At 43.5% G+C, this 27,457-nt stretch overlaps 2 protein-coding genes across 2 annotated transcripts in view; both read left to right on the forward strand.

The window, feature by feature from the left end:
• Positions 1-7,284: 7,284 nt before the first annotated feature.
• On the forward strand, positions 7,285-10,773 carry LOC308307486 (uncharacterized protein; the record flags this gene model as incomplete). Its single annotated transcript, XM_080752751.1, has 3 exons — positions 7,285-7,759; positions 9,695-9,852; positions 10,444-10,773. 3 exons carry the CDS (start codon positions 7,285-7,287, stop codon positions 10,771-10,773), a joined length of 963 nt encoding a protein of 320 aa, XP_080608877.1.
• A 2,665-nt stretch (positions 10,774-13,438) lies between these two features.
• The window catches only part of cfap65 (cilia and flagella associated protein 65), a gene marked incomplete at both ends in the record, with an annotated part of 24,074 nt that continues 10,055 nt past the window's right edge, over positions 13,439-27,457 (forward strand). Inside the window, 16 exons of the mRNA XM_080752752.1 lie at positions 13,439-13,475; positions 14,162-14,307; positions 14,748-14,914; positions 15,414-15,622; positions 19,185-19,315; positions 19,498-19,723; positions 20,036-20,304; positions 20,705-20,905; positions 21,901-22,133; positions 23,029-23,185; positions 23,827-23,964; positions 24,453-24,710; positions 24,876-25,015; positions 25,750-25,834; positions 26,136-26,282; positions 26,808-26,973. Coding sequence (XP_080608878.1) covers positions 13,439-13,475; positions 14,162-14,307; positions 14,748-14,914; positions 15,414-15,622; positions 19,185-19,315; positions 19,498-19,723; positions 20,036-20,304; positions 20,705-20,905; positions 21,901-22,133; positions 23,029-23,185; positions 23,827-23,964; positions 24,453-24,710; positions 24,876-25,015; positions 25,750-25,834; positions 26,136-26,282; positions 26,808-26,973 — 2,710 coding nt within the window. The remainder of the gene's footprint in view (positions 13,476-14,161; positions 14,308-14,747; positions 14,915-15,413; positions 15,623-19,184; positions 19,316-19,497; positions 19,724-20,035; positions 20,305-20,704; positions 20,906-21,900; positions 22,134-23,028; positions 23,186-23,826; positions 23,965-24,452; positions 24,711-24,875; positions 25,016-25,749; positions 25,835-26,135; positions 26,283-26,807; positions 26,974-27,457) is intronic.

Here is a 27,457-nt window from a genome sequence, read left to right on the forward strand (position 1 = left end):
CTAATTGCTGGATTGCCATGAAACTTGCTGGGCACATTCATGCTACCTGGATGATGTACCAGAGTGACCCCATTCCTTCCTTGTGCCACGCTTCAGCCAAACCTTCCAGCAGGGTGTGAGGAATAGCTTGGCCTCCGGGGACCGCTGATAGGGCCTTTAAGCTCTTAGTCTTGGTCTTGTTAAGGGGAATGCTGCGAGAGCACAGAACAGATCTCCCACTGAGCAACAGATGTTTGACTCTCCTCTCCCACCGCCATTAGCCGCTTGGTCCCCGGTCACTGCCCACATCTTTGTGTCCCCACCAGCCATACGTGTGTCTGTACCCTCCTCTCATTCACAGAACAGTGCCGAGGACTAATTACCGAGGTGCTCCTTCCCCTTTGCCTCATCGCTCCTTTTCTCCCCTCCTGTCCTCCACTCCCCCCCCCCCCCATCTCATTGTGCTGTCATCTATCTGTTTACTGTGCTAAGTAGTAATCACCCAATCTCCAAAACCCAATGCCTCCTCCCACCTCCCCACCCCACCCCTCCCAACCCAACCCTCCTCTCCTCCGCATTATGTTGATGGCTCACTTGGGACAGCCATCATTAATCACATCATTTTGAACGAGTTTGAACTTTGCAACCCCTGAATGGCCACCCCTTGCTCGACCAGGAAGTGTTCTATTCCCTTGCGGTCCATCAGGCCAATCAGGGGAAGACTGGAGGCATGACAATAAATAGTGTGGCAATGACCGACGACAGATACGAGAGTAGAGAACCGACAGGAGAACAAGAGGCTTTGTTATTCGTATTATCTGTTTCTGTTGGGGCTTTGCGGTGGGGGGGTATACTTCATCAAATATTCAAACATTATTTTTCTCCTTGTTCCCAGCCTGGGAAGGGAAAATAATATTCCTTGGCAAAATATTAACAACAAAATTTGTAAATAATTGCATTTGTTAATATCCATTAGCCTATCTGAAATTGTTGTATCTTGCAATCACTCTTACTGTAAGTGTAATGTCTTTTAATAATTGTTGAGACTTTGAATTATTACATTTACGCTTGCCACTGAGAGGATCACTTCGCAACATACGAAACCAATGCGATTACCTTATGCTAATACAGTGACCCTGAACACACTTCAAGATTCTGGGAACTAAGTGAGCACTGGAGAGGATAAAGTCTGTCAGTTGTTGTACTGTACACAAGTGATGCCTCTGCAGATAGCAAGTTACAAGGAGTGTAATTGAATAAGCACCGTGCTACGGTGCTTATTCAATTACACTCCCAATATTTGTGTGGGGACTGCTGGTATGGTGTAACCTCTGTGTCTGTTAACAAAAGGTCAGCCAGATTCACCCTCAGGGTTAACCTTTGTACCACATTTGTGTATGAATGGAGCAGGGTTGAATGGTGTCTTTACGGCTGAGGAGAGGAGAGACGTCATCTCTCTGATAACTATGTGGACCACAAAGTGTGTGTGTGTGTGTGTGTGTGTGTGTGTGTGTGTGTGTGTGTGTGTGTGTGTGTGTGTGTGTGTGTGTGTGTGTGTGTGTGCAAGCTCCATAATTTTGTTATTTTATAACTATATAAAATATCAATCTGAGAAAAGACATGTCAAGGAGAGGCAGAAATCAAGCGTGTGCATGCATGTGTGTGTGTGTGTGTGTGTGGGTGTGTGTGTGTGTGTGTGTGTGTGTGTGTGTGTGTGAGTTTGTGTGTGTGTGTGTGTGTGTGTGTGTGTGTGCACATGCGTGCGTGTGCGTGCGTGTTTTTTGCATGTGCGTTCAATGATTGCCTGTGTAAAAAGTGGCTCTCATCCAAAAAATCAAACCTCGGTTCGAAGTGGAGCGGTGAATCTGTGTGTGTGTGTGTGTATGTGTGTGTGTGTGTGTGTGTGTGTGTGTGTGTGTGTGTGTGTGTGTGTGTGTGTGTGTGTGCGCGTGCAGCGCCCCTCCTTTAACTTGTGTGGCCACTCAAGGTATTGCCAGGCTACAGACATACCCAGCCAGCCAGCCAGCCAGCCAGCCAGCCACATAGCCAGCCAGCCACAGACATACCTGTCTATTGGGAGCGCTTTCACCGCTCCAAAAATGGCCATTAGAAAACACTCCCACTTCATGCAGGACAATGGTCATTTTTTCAAGACTCGAGGAGCATCTGTGCCTCTCCTCTCCTCTCTGCTCCCCAGAAGAAGCACTCCTCCTGGCCCCTTCACAGGAGATCAGCTCCTTGTGTGCATGGAGAAGAGTATACCGGTACTTTATTTGCACAATGACAAAACAAACAACTGAGGGGAAAGGGGAAGCTATAACCTATGCTAATTGAGAAGGGTGCCAATTAAAGCATGTCAAGTAGGCTATTGCACTGATTTGCACTCTGCTGTGCAGAAGAGCTTCTTGAGAGAGAGGAAAAAGGAGCTTTGAGGCAGCGAGAATAAAGGGATGAATGAATGCTGGTGAAATGCTGGTCAAAATAAGAACCCTAATGATTTAAATGTAATTAACATCTATCTAAATACTATGGTTGGTCTTAATTAACTGGAGAAACAATGTAATATCCATTTGTAACTCTGAGAGCATATTTGAATGAACAGATACACTCTCAGAATTAAGTTAAAACCTAGAATTTGTCTCTGAAATCTCCATTGTTCATTTAACTCTCCAACAGGACTCTTCAACGTTTTTTCCAGCTGTGTGTGCTTCTGTGCTGGACCTGAATGGATTGGATTCGTTTGGCTTTTGAAATTATTGTAGAAACACATACAGTTTCGGTTCATAGGGGGCCTTCCTGAACTAATGTTTCCACCTAGATGTAATTCACCCTGTGCTCTCTTCAAAGTATATAATTAACTGTACAAAGTGTCAAGATATGAATCCTATCTGTTTTATGGGTAGATAACCTGTCTGCAAGCTGCCATGTTCATAAGTGCCAATGTAATAGCAGTGCAATTAAACACAAAGCCTTCTTTGTAGAGCATTATTAATGTGTTAGCCAAGTCACCATAAACCAGTAAAATCATAATATGACTATGTTACCAAACGTCCCGATCACTTAGTGGTGTTAAATTGGTTCGTTAATATCTATATAAGCTGCTGATAAACGAAACGGAGTTCTTAATCTCGTGCAAATCTTATCTCGAAGGATGGTATTTTTTGTACGATAACTTTGATGTAATAATACACTTTGATGTAACAATCCATTGTACCTTTATTAAATGGTGTGATGTCCCCCCTCCCCATCAGATCAGAGTGTTAATCATTTTACTGCCAGCCAACAACCCCAAGCTATTATAACTCTGTTCTATTGTTTGTAACTTTACACATCAGAGGCCTGGCTATCTATCAATGACAAGAACATTTAGCTAGAGACCTAATTACAGCAGGACAAAACAGGAAGGACATAAACTACTATGTTTAAACAATGGAAATTGTTTTATTTTCTAATTGTATTGCGTCAGAGTTTACTTTGCAGTTTAATTGCTGCCTGCTGTCGAGAAAGCACTGTAGGAACAGAACAGGACAGGATTCTCAACCTGTGGGCCAGGGACCAAGTGAAGTGGGCTATAGCAATACTTTGTTAGTTCCCTTGATAGAATGGAATAGAATAGAATATGTCAGTTGCACAATTACACTGTTGCGGCAACCATGGCTTAATAACATGCCAGTAATTATTCTCAAGAATTTTTGGTCAGCAAAATTGTTGGTGTGACATGCTCCACAGACTGTGCTAAAATACCCGTATATAATATGAGATTTAAAAACAGGGTATAGGCTAATTCACATACAAATTATTAGTGATGCATGTAATAATGTTTAAACAAACAAGTTTACTGTAACTTAATTTTCATTTTATAGCCATTACTAAATGTTCACTTTGATTGATACACATTATATCAATTGTTGCAGGCCTTGTTTGTCAAACAAATGAATGAAAACAAATGAAATAACAGATCAAATAAGTAGGCTTTGACTTCTAGTTTATTATAGTTTTTATACTCACCTTGTATCTCTCTGCTCTTTTCTGTACCTGGGCCAACTGTGGTGCTGCTATGACACCTGAATGACACCTGAATTATACCCTTGGGATCAATAAAGGTCTATCTAACACACACACACACATACACACACACACACACACACACACACACACACACACACACACACACACACACACACACACACACACACACACACACACGCGCGCGCGCACACACAGGTGTGTGTAGACACTAGACAGGACAGTTTATGTGTTGGGTAGCTCAGCAGGTGTTGATGTTTGTCTTTGAAGTGAGAGCAGATCTTTCCCATGCAGGCCTCCTGGTCTCTTATCAGCCCTGAGCACATTTCCAGGGTAGAGACACAGAGCGTATGAGCACCGACTGTTTTTGACACTTTATGTATATTTTCTTCATTCCCTTTTTTGGTGTACCTTGCTCTTTTACTGTACCTTTTTGTTCTTTTCATACTTCTCTGTAACTTATAAATACCCTTGTAAATATCCTTAAACTGCTGTGCTGCTTCCGGGCAACTGATTCTCCCCCTTGGGATAATAAAGGTATCTACACACACAGCCTTACACACATGAAAGAGTTTGGCCACTGAAAGTGTCTCTACCTTTAAGAATGACTGCTTGAAGTTGAATTTCACTTTCTCACCTGTAAACATGAACTTGAACTTGAAGAATTATTCAACTTCAAATTATTGACTCAACTTCAGCTTCAACTTGTTGGGTCAATAATACTTCAACCACAGTTAACAGTACAGATAGCTGTTGTTGTTGAAGCAAAACAACAATACAGTAGCTGCAAATACTACAATCCACATCATCAACAACATGCAAGGTGACAAGCCTGACATTGTGTAATTATAACCTGGCACAATAGAATAATAATTGGAATAAAAATCATCAGAAGCAACAAGTTCTAAAGACACGGAGACAACATGGTTCTCAATATAGAACCCACACCATAATTAATTTAAACCAAATGTAACCAAATGGGCCTTTAAGGGTTTGTACTCTTTCAGTTTGGCTCAAGGTCCCTCAGAGTTAATTTAACATTCAGTGAAAACATGCTCCTGGTACAAGCTGCCCCTGTCACTTCCCTTATAGATGGCTTTGGTTTGCATTGGCTGGGTTTACTGCCTGTTATCTGCTCCATAGTGTGGTGATGACCTATAATGATGTCAGTAATTGATGATAAGACAGGTGAGTTACTGTCAACCTCAACGGGCAATAAAGTTTAATGAAGATTTACTTATAAAATGATAGTGACGATCATCAGGTCGTAAACAGATGATGATTTTTTTTGTCAGTTCTCTAAAGTGAGATTAATTAACACAATATAGACTGTTGTTTGAGTGTCAGGGATGGAGGGATGGGGGGATGGGATAAGGGAAAGTTGCATTATAAGACAATACAAGACAAGACAAGACAGGCAGAGAACTAGAGAAGCGTTGAGTGTGTTTTCTCTGTTCCATATAGTTCAGATAGACAGGCAGATCCTGGTAGATAGGCCTATATACAGTATAGATCAGGGGTCTTCAACATTTTCAGGCCAGGGACCCCCAAACTGATGGGGAGATGGAGCCGAGTGGGGTGGGGCTACAACATATAGACCTATTGTATATTTATGGATAAAATTGTGTTTCATGTGTCATACCATGTTATTGTGTATTGAATACTATGCTACCAGTAAGGCTCCCTAATCGGGAGATAAGCGACCGCAGGTCACTTATCTCCACAAATAGGGCAAAAATGTGTTTTGCCAAAATCTTCCTGATCCATGTTGATGACATGAGTGTAGACATACTGTGTAGTGATTTTCGTGATTTTAGGGCAAAATCTGTAGGAGCAGTGTCCAAAAATGTGTTTTTAAAAATCGGCCTGGAGGTGGCGCTATATGGGACAGATTCATGTTGATGGGATGAGTGTAGACATACTGTGTACCGATTTGCGTGATTTTAGGGCGAAAATTGTAGGAGCAGTGTCCAAAAATGTGTTTTGCAAGAATCGGCCTCATGGTGGCGCTAGAAGAGGGCCATGTGAGAAATGAGGGGTGGGGTGTCCGCGCCGGCAAGGCGGACGAATAGGTACCGGCCCCGGCTGTCCCGGTCGCTCCTAGCCGGAGTTATGGCATTTTATGTGAGCTGCAGTGTAGGGGGTCCTCCACTGGGGGCGCCACCACTTTTGCATCCGTTCTGGAGCACCAGGAGTCGGTGGTCCCCGGGAATTCCCCGTGAGCAGCCCCGTTGGAGTGGTCATTTGGTCATGTTTGCGCATTTGGTCATTTTTTACATCTGGGGGTCCCCCAGGGACCTGGGGGTCCCTGGAGCTCCGGGGGTCCTTGGAGGTTGTAGTTTGGCAGCCAAGGAACGTGTGTGCAAAATTTGGCATGGATCGGGGCAACGGTTGCAGAGATATAAGCAGGGAAAAAGTGTGAGGTGTGAGGTGTGACAGACAGACAGACTGACAGACAGACGGACTGACTTACACTTTGTGCAGGGTTTGATAGTAAATGCGACCTACGGTCGCAATTAAAATAATAGATTAATATATTCATGTTTTTATTTTAAACATGCAAGTGGCCTTTTACAAACATACCTTAACTGAGAACCAATGTCAATACTATCAATCTATCAATTGAATTGCACAATAATCATGTCAATACTACCAATCTATCAGTTGCACAATAATCATGTAAGAAGCTATTCAAGAGACAGAATCGTGTTTTTTTAATATTTAAAGACAAATTACATAAATATATATTTTCTTTCTTTCTTTCTTTCTTTCTATTGATAGAAGAAGTGATGCTGGTGAGGGGTGGATGAAGTGGTTCTTTTAGGTCTAATTAGCTAATTAGAAAGCTGTCCAGTCCGACCTTGCGCTGACGAGTTTTAGCCAATCAGTGGCCTTCCTGAGGAGGAGAGTGAGGTGCAGTTCAGTCTCAAGGGAAGCGACCAAATCATAGTTGGCTGCATTTGGCCACGCAGTTTTTACGCACACGGGCGCTTAAGAAAGAGAGATCGGCCACTTCCGAAATTACAGCACAGGAGACCGGGTGTCAATTATAGTTGTCAGTGGTTAAGAAAGTTTTAGCATAATGCTAACTGTATTTGGAGACATGTTCGAGATTAGATAGGCTAAATAGGAGTTTTGGCAACCCTGCAGATTTTTCGTTTTCTCCGGGTTAGATTGAAAGATATTGGCATTTTATAACAAGACGCGTCGAATCATTAAGTTGCTTAACCCTCTTGAGGTGGAAGACCAGCTTTATTTATTGAAGGTTTCGTGGCGATCATGTCCGCCACCATGGAGAAATCCAATAACTTTCGCATCGATGCGCTCTTGGCGCACGGCGTCGCTCACCGGACAGACAGAGGCGACGCGTCCCCAGGATCGCACAACCTCAGCCCGGCTGCCAGTCCCTCGTCGTGTCCCGGCTCCGACACCCCCTCCCCTCGGCCAACTCCGAACAACAGCACTTCTTCTCAGTTCCAGGCAGCGATCTTCCCCAAATCTTCGTTCCTCAATTTCTCCCAGTCAGGACTGACCACGCTGCCCCACGGAGCTTTCCCGGGAATGTATGGGAGCCCCATGTACCCTCTGGCAGCCCTGGGAGGCCAACATCCCGCTTTCATGTACCCGGGGTATGCGCAGCTGGCCCAGCCGTACCCAGAGCACCTGAAGGCGGCCGCGTTGTCTGCTTCCTTCCCCTCCATGGAGCCATGGATCAGAGCCGGCATGATGATGCCCAGACTCGGGGACTATGGTGGTGAGTCATCAGTCATGGTCTTTTTTATTGCTTTTTACACACTACACAGTAGCTCTTATCACACTTTGAAATTGTCAAAAGTATAGCTGATGAAAGGTCTAGGCCGGGTGTCTAGTATTATGCGAGCATGCAGTCCTGTATGGGAAAAGTTACATTTCTCAATATCATTTTCTAATTTTAATTATTTTTTTCCTATTAAGCCTGTATTTCTACTTTATTAAATGGCAAGCTAACACATTTAGCTATTTTTAATTGTTTTTCATTCAGAACTTTGCCTATTGAATCTATTAAAGCTTAATAGCTAATAATAGCTCATCAGTGAAGAAAAGGGTCCTTATTTTTGGTGATATTCCCTGTTCGATTTGGACAAAATGTAGGCCTATTTTGATTACAGACAATTATTTCGATTAGGCCTATAATAGGCCTACCCTATAAACTAATTTGAAAAGGCTATAGCAAATATACATTTCCTACACCTACAACGATTATATTAAAAAAATCAATTTAGTAGACCTATAATTAACTCGTTATAATAAGAAGACGTAATTCAGACATATTTGTGTAAAGGTCTATTTGATAGAACTATGGTTGTATTAACCTATTCTAAGCCCATTTGGTTAGTGCAAAACAACACATAATAATTACCATGAGTGCACATATTGCACGCTAGGCCTTTATGTTTTTTACAATATAAACGAGGTTATTATTGAGATTAGGTTATGCCATAAAGTTATTCATGGCTTTATTTTATTAACTTAGCTTTTGACAGTCCCCTATAAATCGATTGTATAAAACGGCTAATAACGCAAGATGACAGATATAGGCCTATCCAATAAAGCGAAATGCCAACATTAATGGAAAAGGCAACACCTGGAATAGATAGGCTACTTCTTCATCGATAAAATCAATGCTGTAGCATTCATAGCGTTTTCATTAAGGTAATGGATTGTAGGGCTTTTATTGCCCCATTGAAAGCATTATCATAGCACCATGTCCTCACATAAACCATTCACTTGCAATAAACCTGATGTCAGAGACAGAACGAGATGTGTGGGGGCAAGTTGGCATCATGTAAACCCTATTTGCACTTCGTCATACGACGGGGCCGCGCGCGGAAAATAGCCGATCTGCAAGCATTCAATGCGTCATTTCTGCGATGCGTTCTGAGCTTGTAGATTAGCTATTTTCTGACTCATTCCAAACAACGAGGGGAAAAAAGGTCCATCAATGGGCTGGCAGATACCGTATGATGCTATAGACTCAGGCAACTCTGCAGAGTTTTATGGCATCTCTAAACAAAACATAAATCGAAAACTTTCCCTTATTAATGTTTGTGGCAAGGTTGTGTCGAGCAAAAATGGTGTTAAATTGAAAGGCACTATAACAAATGAGCACTTTAACAACATAAACAGACATTTAAACAGTAACAATCTTCAGTAAAATGTATCCATTTGGTGTGCAAATGTAAGAGATCCTTAAGGGTCAGTTAGTTTGTCCTCTCAGAGTCAAATTAAACAAAACCTCTCAGATTTTCAACCAAATTCTATTGATGTGAGGAGATCATTGTGTAAATGCTGTACCCCCTTCCAACTGTTGTTGCCCATTTTCAACTGTTTTTATTATATTTTGACACTTGCTTTGGCAATGTAATATGTTTTCTCATGCCAATAAAGCTCCTTTGAATTGAATTGTGTGTGTGTGTGTGTGTGTGTGTGTGTGTGTGTGTGTGTGTGTGTGTGTGTGTGTGTGTGTGTGTGTGTGTGTGTGTGTGTATTTCTCACATGCATTATATTTCTACACAAAATGTTGATGTCACAAAACGTTAGTGTGGCAAAATGAACATATGCCATTTTACATTATCGGGTGGATAGGATTTTAGTGTATATATACCGGTATACTATCCTCATATCCTTCTCTCTCTCCATCCCTCCTCAGTGGCTCAACCAGGTCTGTTAGGAAAGTGTCGAAGGCCCAGGACGGCCTTCACCAGCCAGCAGCTGCTGCAGCTAGAAAACCACTTCAAAGTCAACAAGTACCTGTCCAGACCCAAACGCTTTGAGGTAGCCACCTCCCTCATGCTGACTGAAACTCAGGTAAGAGAGAGATGCCCTATTTGCTTTCATAATTATACATCAACAGGATCTACATATATATGCTACTGTATAGATTCTAGAATGATCAAAATGTCTAATGACAAGGCTTAATGTTATATGATACTGGACCATTATGTATAGGCTATGAATAAAACAATATACTTAAATGAACTAAAACCTGTCATTCAACTCTTGTAGCCTGGTAACCCACCCAGTCTTGGAATTCTATTTAATTCTCATTCAGATGAAATGTGATTTCCGCGATGGGTGGTTTACCAACCTAGCATTCTTGTAAAAATCCCTTACAAAAGTTACCATACAAATATGAAAAATGATATAATATTGTATAAGGTGTATATATAAAATAAATGTTACTCTGTATTATGTATTAATTATAATTGTATAATTTGCATATACAGATGTGTGCTTTTTGATGAGCCCTTATCTTACAAAAAAACCGTAACAAATAGGTCCTCAGTTATGACTCATGCTTTGTTTTACTCACACACACACACACACACACACACACACACACACACACACACACACACACACACACACACACACACACACACACACACACACACACAGGTCAAGATCTGGTTCCAGAACAGACGGATGAAGTGGAAGAGAAGCCGCAAAGTCAAGGAGCAGGCCGCGTCCACCTCCCCGCGGCCCCACACACAGAGCCCGGCGGCGGGGGCGCGAGGTGGCAAGTCTGGGGTGGACGGCGCTCACAGCTCCTGCGCGGATGATGAGGAGGAGGATGAGGAGTTGGAGGAGGAAGAGGAGGAGGAAGACCTGGAAGGAGAGGACGTGGAGGAAGAGGAGGGGGTGGAGGCGTTGCGGGCAGCAGGGTCTTTAGGCTCAGTAGGGTTTCTGAGGCACATGGCGGGGAGAGCAGGGAACTACGGCTCCTGACTCTAGAAAAGGAACTGGGAAAGGGAGCTACAGGGAAAGAGGATGATGGGCTTGTTATAAGCCTGATTCATTCTCCTTCGCACGGCGCTGTCCTGTGCCGAAAACAGCCGTTCTGCAAGCACACAGTGGCGGTGGCGTGTCCAGGGGGTGGTATAAGGCACTGGTTCGGCTTCCCAAACACTGGTTCGCGGACCGATTTTTGTGGGTCGCGAGTAAAATCCCATTCTTTCCTTTTCATTTTCAAAAGATTTATAAAAAGTTTAAACGGAAAGAAATCACAACTTTCCACTTTTCCTACAAGCTCACAACGGCACGTGAGCTTGTAGACCTGCTATTCACACTACTAGTTTTGGTCCCAGGCAAACGTCTAATTTCTCTTTTGGGTCACAACCTAAAAAGTTTGGGAACCACTGGTATATGGTGCCACGTGGGACCCCTGGAACCATTGGCCACCCAGAGTGCCACACATTATCCTAAAGTTGGTTATCTGCTCAGTCAGAGACAAGTAAACCAAACTTTAATTTATAGGCGCAATTAGACCTGAGAGTATTGAAACTTACATTATGTGGTGCCATTCTGTTGTCTTGTAATTGGTATGTTTATTATTTTTATTTATGATTTATTTACCTTGTAAATTCAAGTTTAAACACAGACTGGACACGCCACTGCCACGTTGTGTGCTTGCACTTTGCCAATTTACGGTGGGGGACACCAGCACGTCATGGCATATAAATCAGACTTCATAACATGGAAAATACATCTCAGTTCAGTGACCACACTAATTGTAAAGAAATAAGACTGTCTCTGTTGCTAAGAATGGAATGTTCCTGTAAGATAAAGTATTGCTCTATCCTTATCATCTGAATTGAACACATTCACTCGTGGGTTTATATTTACAGATATGACTGGGTGAGACCAGACCACTTGCAGGGAAGGCAGTGTTTTGCTTTTAACAGGATGGGCTGCTTTGCTAACATAATATATTCTTTCAAGAACCTTTCCAAAATGTTTCACTTCTTCTCAGGTGTGTGGCTAGACAGTGTCTTTGTTACTAATACTTGCAAATCTGTTACAAATACTTTAACACCCCTGTTGTATTTTCTTTTTGCATTATTTCCTTCCATGAAAAAAAAAGAAGAAGAAAAAATATATAAATTAATTTCACAGATAACATTGAAATATTGGTTACCACTAGAGTAGACAACAGAAATCTATTCTATTAATATAGTGGGATCAAAATAATATTCATGCCATCCAAAGTGTCGTGAAATTACAATGCCTTCATTATTTAATAAAATAGATATATATTACTTTTTTGTAACAATTATTATTTTTATTTGTTGACTGAGGGACAAAACATAGAATATTTAATTGTAGGATATTTGAGTATTTGGATGTTTTTTTTTTATTGCATATCATTTGATATTGGATAATTACAGAAAGTCTGTTTATAGTTGTGGTTGGTTTTCTTTTCTTTCTTTTCTTTTTTTTTCTCTCTCTCTTTTTTTTTATTGCCAGTTATGGAAACATCTTTTTTTGTTGGGCTGCACTTATTCTGTAGTATTTAAAATGTATATAGCCTACTTTGAACATTTTGAACATGATGTTTTCCCTGTATGGTGTACATTGATTGCCTCCATCATGCGTGTAATTGTTGTCAAATGTCAATGTTATTTAATTGGAAGAGTTTTAGATATTAATATATTTCACACAACAGGCAGTGGTTCTTTATTGTTTGTCATGGGCTTGTTTGTGGAGAGAAAAAGGTTGAAATAAATGCAATCACAATTTGTCTCTTTTGGCTTTTTAAGAATGATCATGTTGGGGGTGGGGCCCATCTAAGAATTTCCTCAAAACCAGCTAATAGCCTAGCCCTAGTTTGTACAGTATTTAACTTGACACTTTAATTAGAAGGCAGCTGCCAAGGACACTTAAGCCTTTTGTTCTGCTACGGCCACCGTCATTGCCATAGCGATACAAACAACTCTGTCGTCATGGTAACCATGCAGTAAGGGCGACATCCTCATGCCAGAGCGAAGACTGTAGCGTTTCATTACGTTAAATGAATGTTTATGTTATTTGCACAACAACTTAAGGAGGTAAAGATTCATTTTGGAACTTGTATTACAATCAGTGGACACAAGGACCTGTCTGTTAAATCCGCTAACTTTTCTTCAGGTTAAACCCTGTTGTTAACTTGCATGCCAATGTGGGTAAAGCAAGCCTCGATCGGTTATAAATACGGTCGCCGTAAGACATAAGCATGACGTTAGCCTAATTGAAAGAAAAGGTTTTGTCATGATGTTTGCTAATGCTAGCTGGGGTACACATGTGACTCAATTACCGTAGCTTGCTTTTCAACACTATTGGTGTAGAAACAAATCTTAGTTTTGATATTTTAAGACCTTTGTGTTCATTATTAGGATGTTTAACTCACGTGTTCTCTTTTTGATGAACAAAGTTACTGCAGTTAACTTTTCACACAGGTGGTGGAGACATATTACAAAATATGCTTATGGGAATATCAAATAACTTAGAGCTATTATTTATATCCTACTTGAGTACAGTGGACCACTACTGTACACTGCAGAAACGACGTTTTGTGTCTAAACCTGTTCCCATGCAGTATGTTGGCTGAGGTTCAGGGTCCCAACCTGGCCTCACAATGGACATCCAACAACATCTGTGGAAAAGATGCCAAAGTAAGTCAACCTGCAACGTTGCATTGATGTAGCCTTCTGTTTTAATAATAACCAATAACAACAATAATCATAACTTTATTTACTGAATAGCAATTTTCAAACAGGAGTTAATAGTACAAAACAAATCATCATGACATCATGATGTGAGAATAATATTTGTTACATCCATGGTTACACCTACTAGGTTACTTACTGGTCTGGCTGGCCAGCCGGCAGACATAATGACCCATGTGTGAAGATCATAAAGCTTGTGTTGCTTTCACTGTCTTCTCTAGCATTTTGTAATAACAGCTTCAAGAGTTGTGTCAGATTCTCACACCAATGGTTTCAATGCACATGTGCAAGCACAGGAGCATGAATTCACACATAGACGTGCGCAAAAAACAATCATTATGTCCAGAATGAAAGTACAAAATTATACACTTTCATGCACACGCATGCATGCATGCATGCATGCATGCACGCACGCACTCACTCACTCACTCACTCACTCACTCACTCACTCACTCACTCACTCACACACACACACACACACACACACACACACACACACACACACACACACACACACACACACACACACACACACACACACAGGCAGATGACCATACAATTGGAGGTTGTGATTTTCCTCAAAAATAACATGAATAAATAATAATCCAATATTTCAAACTGTCCTACATCAGATGAGCATGGACCAATCATCTCCTCCTCCTCCTTCCTCACCAGGCCTCCGGTATCCAAGTTCTTCACCACCTTCTTCCCGCAGGTCATCGTTCTCAGCCCTGGGATCTCCTTTTCTATGCCAGTGACCTTCAGACCCCTAGAAAGGGTAATATCTACAACTGCTGTCTAAAGTATTTAGTATTGGATAGATTTGGAATCCTTTAACCACTTAAACCCTGTATAAGTCCATAGACCGGGGCCTTTTTTTTCTCTCTACACCAAGTCCCTTCGCAGAAAATAGCAGATCTGCAAGCTTGTTGCGATGCACTGTGAGCTTGCAGACTTTTGCTGACTATCCACCTGGAAATCCAGCTTAATCACTTTGAACCTGGCATTCCTATTTTGGGCATGTCATTATGTGTACGTTTTCAAAAATGTATTACAATGCAACATGTGAGTCATAGACATTTTTTTAAATAGTTGGCTTAAGTGGTTGAAAAACAAAACATAAAGGCAGAGTTTATTTTACTTTATGTGATTCGACATATCGTCCATTCTGTGCCTTCTTGACTTGGTTCCTTCCCTGCATGTAATGTATGCCTGCAGTGCGAGTATGAGGACAATGTTGAGTTCTGGGGTAAAGATGTCAGCTTCCGGGTGACCCTTCGGGCCACCGTTCCGCGCCACTCAGTGGAGCTCCCCGAATCGGTGCTGTTGCCGCTCTGTGCCGTGCAACACTCCACACGCACCACTTTCCTGTTCAGAAATGCCAGGTATATCTATGTATCTGCATGCATGTACATCTGTGTGCGCGCGTACATGCATGTGTTTGTGTCGTGTGTGTTAGAGCATGGTCTATGCCCGATCTTTGGGTCCGCCCGAGTTTGAAGAGCTTAGCCCATCGATTACCAATGTTTTGACTGATATTTTATCAAAAAGCAATACATTGATTCTATTCCATTTGAAACACTTTGATGAAAGGTTTTACAAAAAATGTAAATCAAAAATCACAGATTTACAATCTCTCATGTGTTACAATTTTGGAGAACATTTCTGATCTGATCAGCTGCATAATTGCCGATAATGATGCTGTCTAAAAAGTGTTTGTGTGCATTTGAGAAGGAGTGAAGAAAGCAAGGCATGCGGAACGAGTCTTTCCACCACCCTCCCTCCCTCTACCTTCCTCTTCACTACCCTTCCTTCTTCTCTCCCTTCATTCCCATTTATTTCTCTTCTCTCTGGCCTGTCCTCACCCACTCGGCCCTCTCTCAGTAAGCTGCAGACATGTTTTCAGTGGGAGAGCGTGGTGCCGTTCCATCTGATCCCAGAGCGAGGCCTGCTGAAGCCTGGTGAGGAGTGCCAAGTCACGGTGGTCTTCCTACCACAAGAGGCGCTGCTGCATCAGCGAGAGGCCCGCTGCAGGTTCGGAGAGGAAGGGGAGGAGCTTGAGAACCTCTGCAGTGTTCTCCTGCAGGGACTTGGTTAGTTGCGACCGTTAGGGAGCAGTTTACTACCAAAACCTCCACCGGCCGTCCGTCCGTCCGTCCGTCCGTCCGTCCGTCCGTCGGTCACACGTCACACGTCACACCTTTGTTTGTGTACGGTGTGATGTCATATATCTTCAGTATGACATCACACCACATGTGTACACAAACCTTTGTGTACGTTGCTGTGGCAACAGTCTGTTGTTGCTGGTCTGTTAGTGTACGTTAGCAACCACCTTAGCAACCATGGTTTTACCCTAGCAACCAACTGTTTACCCTAGCAACCAACTATTTACCATAGCAACCATGTTTTTTTACCCTAGCAACCAACTGGGCATAAAAGGGATTCTGTTAGGGATCTCCATATATGGGCATAAAAGGGATTCTGTTAGGGATCTCCATATATGGGCATAAAAGGGATTCTGTTAGGGATCTCCATATATGGGCATAAAAGGGATTCTGTTAGGGATCTCCATATATGGGCATAAAAGGGATTCTGTTAGCTGTTAGTGATCTCCATTTATGGGCATAAAAGGGATGCTGTTAGGGATCTCCATATATGGGCATAAAAGGGATTCTGTTAGGGATCTCCATATATGGGCATGAAAGGGATTATGTTAGGATCTCCATATATGGGCATAAAAGGGATTGTATCCCAGATGATGCCCTGTTAGGAGATCCACACTAACAGAATCCATATATGGTCCTACCGACAGCTGCTATAAGCCAACCCTGGCGATAAGGTCTGAGTCGAAGAAATGCTTCTTTCCTGGCAAGAATTGCCCCTTTATACTGTAGGGCTCGTTTGTGTTTTGTATGACATCACGCCACATCATCGGCTGAGGACTGTGTGATGTCATCATATCTCCATATATGGAGACATAAGTTGCTCATGCCCAAATATGGGCTGGTGAGGTCAGACTTAGTGTGATGCGTAGGTTATCTCCATATATGGAGATTCAACTTCAATGAGTAACCATGGCAAACTGTCAACTGCCTGTATGTCTTGATAATTGGTAAAACAAACTTTTGGCCTATTTGTGGAGATTAGGGAGTCTTACTGGTAACACACTACACTGATAACTGCAAGGTGGGAGCATAGAGTATATATTATCTATCTATAAATGCGAGAAGTCTCTGCGTGTCTGTCTGTCTGCGTGTATGTAATCCGCGTATCTCGAGAACCGTTCGTCCCACCGGCTTCAGATTCGGCACGCGCGTTCTCCGCCGCGGCGCGGAGTGCAGTGCCCGGCCTCGACCCGACCCGGCGCGCGTTTTTTCCGAAACGGCGCAAAACGTTCGGAATCTCCTTATGCGGAGCTGATTGTTGATTGTTGACATCAGGCTGTTCCGGAGGAAATCGGCGCAAGCGCTGACTCATTGTGACATCATTTCATAAAAGGCTCTGACATCGCGTACGCAACATGAGTCAACACAAAATGCCATGGTTATGTATCTCCATATATGGGCATATGGGCAGATCTCCATATGGGCTACATATATGGGCATATGGGCACTGCTGACTCATATGGGCATAAAGGGGACACAGATATATGGGCATAAATGGACGTATCGGCACAAGGGCTGACTCATACAGAGATCTCCATATATGGGCATATGGGCAGATCTCCATATGGGCTACATATATGGGCATATGGGCAGGGCATATGGGCAATCTGACATCACTTCTGTTGACTCACGGCGCAAAACGTTCGGAGGCTGTTCCGGAGGAAATCGACCCAACGCGCGTTTTTTCCGAAACGGCACAAAACGTTCGGAATCTCCTTATGCGGAGCTGATTGTTGACATCAGGCTGTTCCGGAGGAAATCGGCGCAAGCGCTGACTCATTGTGACATCATTTCATAAAAGGCTCTGACATCGCGTACGCAACATGAGTCAACACAAAATGCCATGGTTATGTATCTCCATATATGGGCATATGGGCAGATCTCCATATGGGCTACACAGATATATGGGCATAAATGGACGTATCGGCACAAGGGCTGACTCATACAGAGATCTCCATATATGGGCATATGGGCAGATCTCCATATGGGCTACATATATGGGCATATGGGCAGGGCATATGGGCAATCTGACATCACTTCTGCTGACTCAAAGACAAACAGTTAAACAGATGGTCTACATATATGGGCATATGGGCATTCTGACATCACTTCTGCCGACTCAAAGACAAACAGGCAAACAGATGGTCGCTGACTCATTGTGACATAAAATGGACGCAATTTCCGTATATGGGCATAAAGGGGACACAGATACAGAGATCTCCATATATGGGCATATGGGCAGATCTCCATATATGGGCAAGAACCGTTCGTCCCACGGGCACGCGCGTTCTCCATATATGGGCATAAAATAAATGCCCCCATATATGGGCATAAAATGGATTGCAGACAGACAGATACAGATATCTCCATATATGGACATAAATGGACAGAGGCAAACAGATGGTCAAAGATCTCCATATATGGGCATAAAATGGACGCAGACAGACAGATACAGATATCTCCATATATGGGCATAAATGGACACAGGCAAACAGATGTTCAAAACGGGTCCTATGACAACAGGTATAATGAGGTTTGCATTAAAGGGGGAACCGGCATTGTGTCTGCAACACAGTTGGAGGCACAGACAGATACTCCATATATGGGCATAAAATGGACGCAGATAGACAGATATCTCCATATATGGGCATAAAATGGACCCAGAACTATAACTGCAGTGATCTCCATATATGGACATAAAATGGACAGCGACATACAGACAGACAGATACAGATAACTCCATATATGGGCATAAATGGACACAGGCAGACAGATGGTCAAAACGGGTCCTATGAAAACAGGTATAATGGGGTTTGCATTAAAGGGCGGGGCATTCATTCCCTATTTACATTGTTCCGAGTTGGCCAGGTCGCCGACTAGACGCTCTTCTAGTATATATAATAGAGAGCGGACCAGCCCCGCCCCCTGCTATCATTTCAATGCAAATGCTCAGTGGCGTTTTGAAGCAAGTAGCTGAATTCCAGTGCATTGTGGGTGAATCCAGGTGCATTCTGGGGGAAATTGGTCTCTACCTAGAGACCAAAATGTTTGACGCCGAGACGTAATGACGTCACGAACGACGTCGACATCCATTGAACCCTATTGTAGACCCCAGCGGCGAGCTCTTATGCTCGTGCATGTATGTTTCACCCCGCCTGAAATTCCAACTTTGGCCAGTAGGGCGGCCGCTTCAACGTTTACAAGCCGTTCTGGGGGCTTGGGTGGGAGTGAGATTTCTTTTCAGGAGATCCCCACATATCAGCACACAGACACAATATGCGTAGACAGCACACTTGTGCTTTTCAGACATGTTAACTACTTGACTTGAGTCCTATATAGGCCTACTTCTCGTACGACAACTAGCAAATCTACATGTGTTGTAAGGTTGTAGATCTGCCATTTATGCTGGTTTGGAAACGTTTTACAAAAAAATAAAACATGTTTTCTGTGTGACAAGTTTGACTTATTTCACATTTTCTTACCTTTGAAGCAAAGTACCCATATCTGCAGCTGAAGAGCTCGGACAGGAAGCAGGAAGTAGACAGTCCTGCGCTCCACTTGGGCTCTGTACCTGTGGGTGTCAGTGTGCAGAAACACTTTGACGTTATCAATCCTTCCCCTGTGAGTAGTAAATGATGACTTACAAACATATACAGTATACAGTTTATATAGACATACACATCCTCCCTGTACCACTTCTTTCTCTCCCTTCCTCATGTTTTTTTTGCAAATGTTCTACGTACATCCCTTCATCGCTCTCTCTTTCTTTCTCTGTCCCCAATCCTTCCCTCCCTCTCTTCCAGGTGAAGACCTCCTTCTCCCTCTCCCGGCTGCAGGGCGCGTCACTCCTGCTTGGGTCAGAGTTCAGCTTCGACGTCACCAGCGGGGAGGTGGCTCCCGGTGCGTCGCTACGGGTGACGGTCACTTACGCCCCGCTGGTGGTGGACGCGGTCTCCGTCGACTACCTGTCCCTAAACTATCCCGGGGCGCTCAGCAAAGCCCTGCTCAAACTCACCGGGAAATGTGTAGGTAGGTGCACAATGAATCGTTTTGGGTGAGAAGCGAACAGGCGCTGGATGAGGGCACATTTTCAGAATTGTTCAAAAAATGTCACAATAAACAAATAAAGATTTTCAGAAATACTGAAAATATCAGATTTACAATCGCACAACATGTCGTGATGCAATGTTTTGTGAGCTTGTAGATCGGCTATTATAAGACACCATTACGTGTATAAAATGGGGATTTAGTGGTTAACCAGATTCCATTTTGCACTGGTAAGCTCTCATTTATGGGACTGTGGTATTTTAGGACTGACCGAAGGTCTCTCTGTCTGTCCAGGGCCGGTTGTGACCCTGTCCTCTCCTGCGGTGGACTTTGGCTGTGTTGAGCAGGGAGAGGAGGTTGTGCGGAGCGTGGAGCTGCTTAATGCTTCTCCCGCTGAGGCCGTCTACCAATGGGACTTGGACTGTAGTGGTCACAGTGTGTTCACAATTGAACCAGCTGGGGGCACCCTACGACCACACAGCCGTGCCACACTGAAGGTGGTCTACAGGCCCACACACCCTATAGCGCACCACAGGAGAGCGGCATGTCTTATACTGCATAAGGTAAGAGTTCACACAATTATTCTTAACTTCCCCGCAATTCAATCATTTTGGAAATTAATTTCTGGCCAAACCGGATGCACCACGGTGGATTCAAACCCTCAGATTTTACAGTTGTAGGCAGGTACTTAACCCCTGTGCTACGAGGAGAACCTGTCAGAGGCAGAAGATGAACAGTGGCTGACAAGTGTAACTAAGGCAAATCGAGTGACCGTGTACCAACCAATTTGCCACTCTCAAACTGGTGTCCCTATTTTGTACATGTCATTATAGGCGGAAAGCTAAAATGTCATTCTACAATCTCACAAAGCACACAAGGTGTTACATGGTGACGCCTTGTAAAGCTTGTAGACATAAGTTGAAGTATAAAATGAGTGGTAACAATCCCTTTGTTGCCCTGCAGGAGCCAGTGTTCCTGGACCTGATTGGAACCTGCCATTGGGAGCTCCAACAACCAGCCCTGCTTCGACCCAGACACCTGGCACTGTATCGCCGTCACCGTCACCGTGGACTGGCACAGTACCCACCAGACCTGCTTAGTGCCATGCTGCTTGATGGGAAGCTACAGCTGGACCAGCAGGGGGCACTCTGCTTACCTGAAGAGGTCAGGAGGGGTGGGGTTCTATGTGTGTGGTGTGTGTTGTGTTTGCATGTTGCAGGGCCCAGTCGTGCCAATAGAAATTAAACCTGGAACATAATGAAAAAAAAAAAACATCACAAGGATGCAACTGAGACGTATCATCAGTGATGTAGCCTGGGGTCGACGGGTGTTTCGGGTCTCGCAACATCATACACCCTCGCCCAGGTGACCCAGCCGGGGTTGATCAAGTCCTGACTTACGTCCCAGTAGCTATCCACGATCAGTCCTATTAGGGAAAGACAGGGTCACTCAATGTGCTGCACCGGAAGTACTCTGCCGGGATTGGGGGTACTATTCTGGCGCGTGGAAGAACTAGGCTCTATGGGTTGACTCCTGGTTGGGCTCCTCCTACGTCTCACCAGGTCCTCTCCTGCTCTCACCAGGTTCAGAACCTGTGCGTTGCACCAGACCCCAATCCAAACATTCCATTCAGCTGCTGCAGTTGAATGGCCCTCCTAAAGGCCTCACCGTGGATTTGTTGGGCTTCTTCCTCACGGAAGACACAGGCTGGGGCGCTAACCCAACCTGCTCCCGGGTGCCGTCTAAATTCCGGCCGTCAATCAAATTATATTAACCTGTGAAGACTGTTTTGCAGACCTGCATAATAAAATAAGATTACAGTAGTTGTTATGGTTAGAAGTATTGTTGTGTTTTATTTGATACATTTCTATTGGAATTTATTTCTATGGATAAACAAGTATCACATTCATCATGAATTCAAGAGAGCGAAGGCTCTATTTAATGTTGCTTCCTTCCATTTAACCCATTAATACCTGGAAAGCATCCGTGTCATTTTCGATTTTTGCGTTGGCTATTAAAAATAGCAGATGTACAAGCTCACAGCGCCTCACTTCGTGCCGTGCTGTGAGCTTGTACATCTGCTATTTTTGAACATTTTTGAAAAATCTTCCTATCAGCCTCAGGTCTTAATATTTAAGGTTATCTTGAACCCTTTCTAGAACCCAGACCAGGGAGCAGACAGTGTTTCAGTCATGGACCCTCCGATGGAGGAATACTACCAGGCCTGCTCTGGTGGCATGGCTCCTCTCTCCTCCTCTTCCTCCTGCTCTCCTCACGTCACAGTCCAACCCGCTGAGCTGTTCTTCAACCACGGACCCTCCTTATCGTCCTCCTCCTCGTCCTCTGCCTCTCGCTCTGTGTCCATCACCAACCACACCAAAGGGAAACTCAGGTACTCTCCCAAAATGGATGGTAGAATGTGGATTGACAACAAAACTGCTCATGCTATTTTTTGATACAAGGACTGTTGACTATGATTGATTGATTGTCTGTGGAACAGGGGACCACCAGGGGTCCTTGTGAGTGTTCCAGGGGGCCCCTAGCAAAATAACACAACGTGAGCATGTAAATCAGCTATTTTGTACGTGTTGTGATACCTAATAAGCCTGCCGGCTTCTTCCTTTCCTTGCACAATATAGTGTTTCTTTGATATGTATTGTTCTATAGGGTTCCCACGGTCATGAAATTCCTGGAAATATTTTGAAATTAGAAACTTATTTTTCCAGTACTGGAAAAGTTTTGGAATTGATCAAGGGTCCTGGAAGGTCTTGGAAAAAGTAGCTATGCATTGTCTTTGGTTATTGATTTTGTTAATACCTCTGAAATGACAAATTAAACATTGGCCAAATTGTCAAATATTAGAGGCAGAAATTGTGAAAATAGCAGATCTGCATGTAGATCGGCTATTTTCACGATAAAACTGTGTTATACAAAATTCCTCAACTCTCTTCAAATATGATTATTTCGGGGGTCACGGCCTGAAAAGGTTGAGAACCACTGGCATACACTACCTGTCTTTGGGCATTGCGCATAGGAATAAGCGACTTGTTATTCAGCTGAATTATTGTTATATAGTCCTGGAAATCGGGTTAAATATTCTGGAAAAGTTTTGGAAAAGTTTTGGAAATTAATTGGTAAAGATGTGTGGGAACCCTAGTTCTATTTTTTTAGACAAATGTTGACAAATCTAGTTCTTTTCACATGGGATCTGCAGCCAAATACATATTGCCACCAAAAGGTTTGAGAACCACTGCTTTAATCAGATGTGTTTCTAATCCATGTGACAGCCTGCTGTGGACTGTAGCACAAGACTCCCCGTTCTCCGTCTCTCCCGTGTCATGTGACCTGGGCCCACTGAAGTGCACCTCATTCAGAGTGACCTATGACCCTCAGCAGCTCAACACCCTGCATGGAGCACAGCTGGAGTGCTTCGCTGTCTTCAAGGTAACATATAAGTTATGCCCATATATGGAGATCCCTGATGTCATCAATATTAAGCCCATATCTAACAGGACTTCATATATATGGGAATGCCCATATATGGAGGCCACATCGCACATCGGCCACATACCACACTAACGGAATCCATATACTGTATGGCCAAGACAGCCCATATCTGTGTGGCTGGTTCTACAGACAGGGATCTCCATATATGGGCATAAAAGGGATTGTATGGATGATGTCAGATGTCATAGTCATCATAGGACATGGGACACATAACAAATAACTGAGTAAGCATGTTTGGGGGACAACTGAGTAAGCATGTTTGGGGTCTCACAGCATATCTCCATAATTATACAGTACATGGATCACCATATATGGGTAAATGGTCCGATATAACATCACTGGCCAGATGGCCAAGACATGGCCTAAGTCCTTAGCCAGTAAGCCCTTAGGCACATTACTGTATAGAGAAAGCACAGCTGGAGTGCTTCGCTGTATATACATATAGGTTATATCCGTTGCTTTATAGAGAGCATGGTGGAATGCTTTCGCTGTCTATATAGTAGGTAACTATAGGTTTTGTTATGGATTATTGTGAGTCACTGGCTCGTTGCTGTTGGGTTCTTTAAATGCCCTTGCAGATTCTGCGGGACCATCGGCAGGTGGATGAGCGGCTGCTGTGCCCCCCCTGGTGTGTGACGGTCAGGGTCATAGGTCATTCCTTCCAGCCTGGCAAAGAGCACTTCATTCCACGCTGCTCCCTACAGCACCCCTTAGTGGTAAGATGTTATCATTGCAAACAACACTTAAAGTCTCTGGGCTCTATTATGATCCAGGTCTTATGCCTTATGCCTTAACTTCTTTGCCTTTTTTTTACTATTTTGAAAAACATTTTTAAATACTTCAAATGCTGATCTACATCTGCATGTTGTGAGCTTGCAGATCAGCTATTTGAAATAAGTATATATAGTAAAAAAAAAGGCAAAGAAGTTAAGGCATAAGGCATAAGACCTGGATCATAATAGAGCCCTCTGTCTGTCTCTCTGCTAGATTCTATCTGCCATTGCTAACACAAGGCAGCAGTGATATTGTCTGGCTATGCGAGGCTAAGTTTCAAAAGACAAAATAACTAAAAGACTTTGAGATCAATGCTAATCACACCTTCGACACAACATTGCTGACCCTGCCCCTAGTGGTCGAGAGCACCTGCTTCAATTCACTGATAATCACTAACAGTCACGTTTGGCTGACACATGCTGCACTCTAGATCTTTCCTGCACTGAGTGTTCCTGCCTACCGGACCGTACTGCTACACAACTCTGGAGACCTGCCGCTCACCTTTTACCTGGACCAGGACCAGGTCCCAGACTCCGCCCAGACAGCCTCTGTGCTCCTGGTGCCTGCTTGTGGGTCAGTCCCTCCTGGCCAACACCAGATCCTGACCCTCGCATCCACCCCGACAGAGGATAGCCCTAAAGAGGGCTTCAGCATGTCTCTGCAGCTCAACGCAGCCAAGCACACACAGGTATACCCAATGTGCACGCACACATAACACACACACACACACACACACACACACACACACACACACACACACACACACACACACACACACACACACACACACACACACACACACATTCAGACCAAGATTATGTGTTATTATTGTCTGTTTGTGTGTCTCCTCTAGGAGCTAACAGTGGTCAGCGTGGCAGAGACACCATGTGTGTCTATGGAAGCAGAGGGTGGTCTTTACTTCCAGCCCACAGCGGTGGGCTCCCAGTCCCAGCGCTCCCATCGCATCAGGAACCTCAGCCGCACGCCTCTGAGGTCAGTGGTTGGATTTATACCCAAAAGAAATTGCAATAGTAATGGTTCAAGGTTTTTTATGATCCTTATGTTAAAAATCTTCCAAAATATTGTTAGTGGATCAAGGTGAATTCAGGGTGTTCACGTTTGGGTCCCTTCACTTACTATACAGGAAAAAAGACCTCCAAAAAAAATCTTATTTAAGTAGCATGTGAGGGGTCTTACTAAAGGTTCTTCATGATCCTGAATCCATTGCAAGCATTGGTTTTGCACAAAAAACATTCCCTGGGCTAAAAAGGGACACAGCAAAACTGAGCTGACCCCAGAAAAGTGATGACTCATCACTAAACCATAGTATTGGGGGTCAGTTTTTAGCCCGAGGAATGTTTTTGGTGCAAAACAAATGCTTGGAATGGAATTAGAATCATGAAAAACCCCTAGTTACACACCTCACATGCTACTTAAAGAGGATTCTTTGGGGGGTCTTTTTTTCCTGTATAGTAAGTGAAGGGACCCAAACGTGAACCCCCTGAATTCACCTTGATCCACTAAGAATAAAATGGAAAACTTTTAACATGTTTTTTGTATGACTCTAAGGATCATAAAAAACCTTGAACCATTACTATTGCAATTTCTTTTGGGTCAGGCCCTTTTTTTGCTTAGATTGACTGGCCTATCAGGGAAACAGCCAGCTGTCGGTATCAGTGAAGATGGCTAGAGCTCCAGTGCTTATTCTGCTTAATGCCCTTTGCTAGGTTCCAATGGAGGATCTCTGCAGAGTACCAGAAGATCATCACTGTACACCCAGACTCAGGGGAACTGCAGCCCAATGAGAGTGCGGTCAGGGACTGAAATATATCTATCTATATATATATACATAAGCTTAATATCTGAATATGGACATTAATATGAATTATTAACAACATGAACTCTAGCGTCCTTATCCTGGGGGTGAACCTTCAGCGAAAATAGCCGATCTACAAGCTCACGTGAGCTTGTAGATCAGCTATATGGGGGTATTTGATGCAGAGGGGGGGAAAGGAGATGGCCTCGTATAGACCTCTGGGGGACCCCTGGTGAAAGAAGTTCATAAACTATGGTGGTTTGAATGTCTTTTTGTTTGTTATTGTCGGTAACCCAGGTCCAGACATGGTCCTTCAGTCCATTGGAGGAAACGATGCACACGCTTACATGTGACCTCACTTTCTGGCCAATCCAGAACCCTGGGTCTAAGGAGTCCACTCTGTCCCTCAAAGTAATGGGAATGGGGGCCAAAGGTGTCATACAGGTGGGATGTATGTGTGTGTACGTGTGTACGTGTGTGTGTGTGTGTGTGTGTGTGTGTGTGTGTGTGTGTGTGTGTGTGTGTGTGTGTGTGTGTGTGTGTGTGTGTGTGTATCTGTGCTTGCGTGTGCACATGAATCTATACAGAATATCTGAGAAGGGAAAACCTAGCAGCACTTATGTGCCTAGCTGGGTACCATTCACTTCAACTTCATTTTGGTTCAGGAAGATAACTTTTGAACAGTCAAGGGATAATGACTGGCTCCGCGGTGGTTCTCGATACATAACATCCCGACAGCCTGATAACTCCCAGAGGCGCAGCGTGGCAAACCGAGCGTAGACAGACGGAGACAAGATGTGCCGTTTCTCATACTAAACTGCGAACTTCGGTCCTAACTAGAACGCTCAGAAATCGCAAATTAGCCAATTTGTTATTTACAAGTTGATTCAATATGACTGGAACTAAATGGTCTCTGCCGTTCGCTTGTGTTTAAATTGACCCTGCCCTTTGAACGTGTTTCCACTCCAGGCAGAGAATGCAGTCCTGGATCTGGGGGAGATGCTGGTTGGAGGCTGTCATTCATTTGAGATTCCTCTGGTCAACAGAAGCCTCTGTGCTGTGACCTTTTGTCTCACTGTACACCAGACACTACAGGATAAAGAGCTTATATATGACCCAGACACTGAACCCAATGGTATGCTCTGTAAAATGTGTGTGTGTGAGTGTGCGTGAGCATGTGCTTGCGCGTGTTAGCGATAGATTAGGGGTTAGGGAAGGTTTATGGCTAACTGATTTAGACGATAAGCGATATTATCGTTTATTGTGATAAAAAAACACTCACGATAATCGTATCGTGGAGATTTAATTTATCGTGAAATCGTCCTCCGTCATGCACTGGGATCAATTCACCTTTTATTTGCCAAGCTGCATATCCGGTACCATTTAAACCCTTTGGTAAAACGTACAGTACTTATAATATACGTACTTGATGCAGTCTTTTTTTCACTTTACCAAATCTCTTTGCCAAAGTGAGTTGTAGATCTGCTATTTTTTGGCAAACACCCCAGGATAATGGATGTTGGGATATTTTGATTATGGCAATAATATCGTAAATCACGATTTCTTTGGTCACAATAATCGTAAATGAAATGTTCATATCGTCCCATCCATGTGTGTTT

This window comes from Nannobrachium achirus, assembly GCF_963921795.1.
Source record: "Nannobrachium achirus genome assembly, chromosome: 22".
Taxonomy (NCBI): Eukaryota; Metazoa; Chordata; class Actinopteri; order Myctophiformes; family Myctophidae; genus Nannobrachium; species Nannobrachium achirus.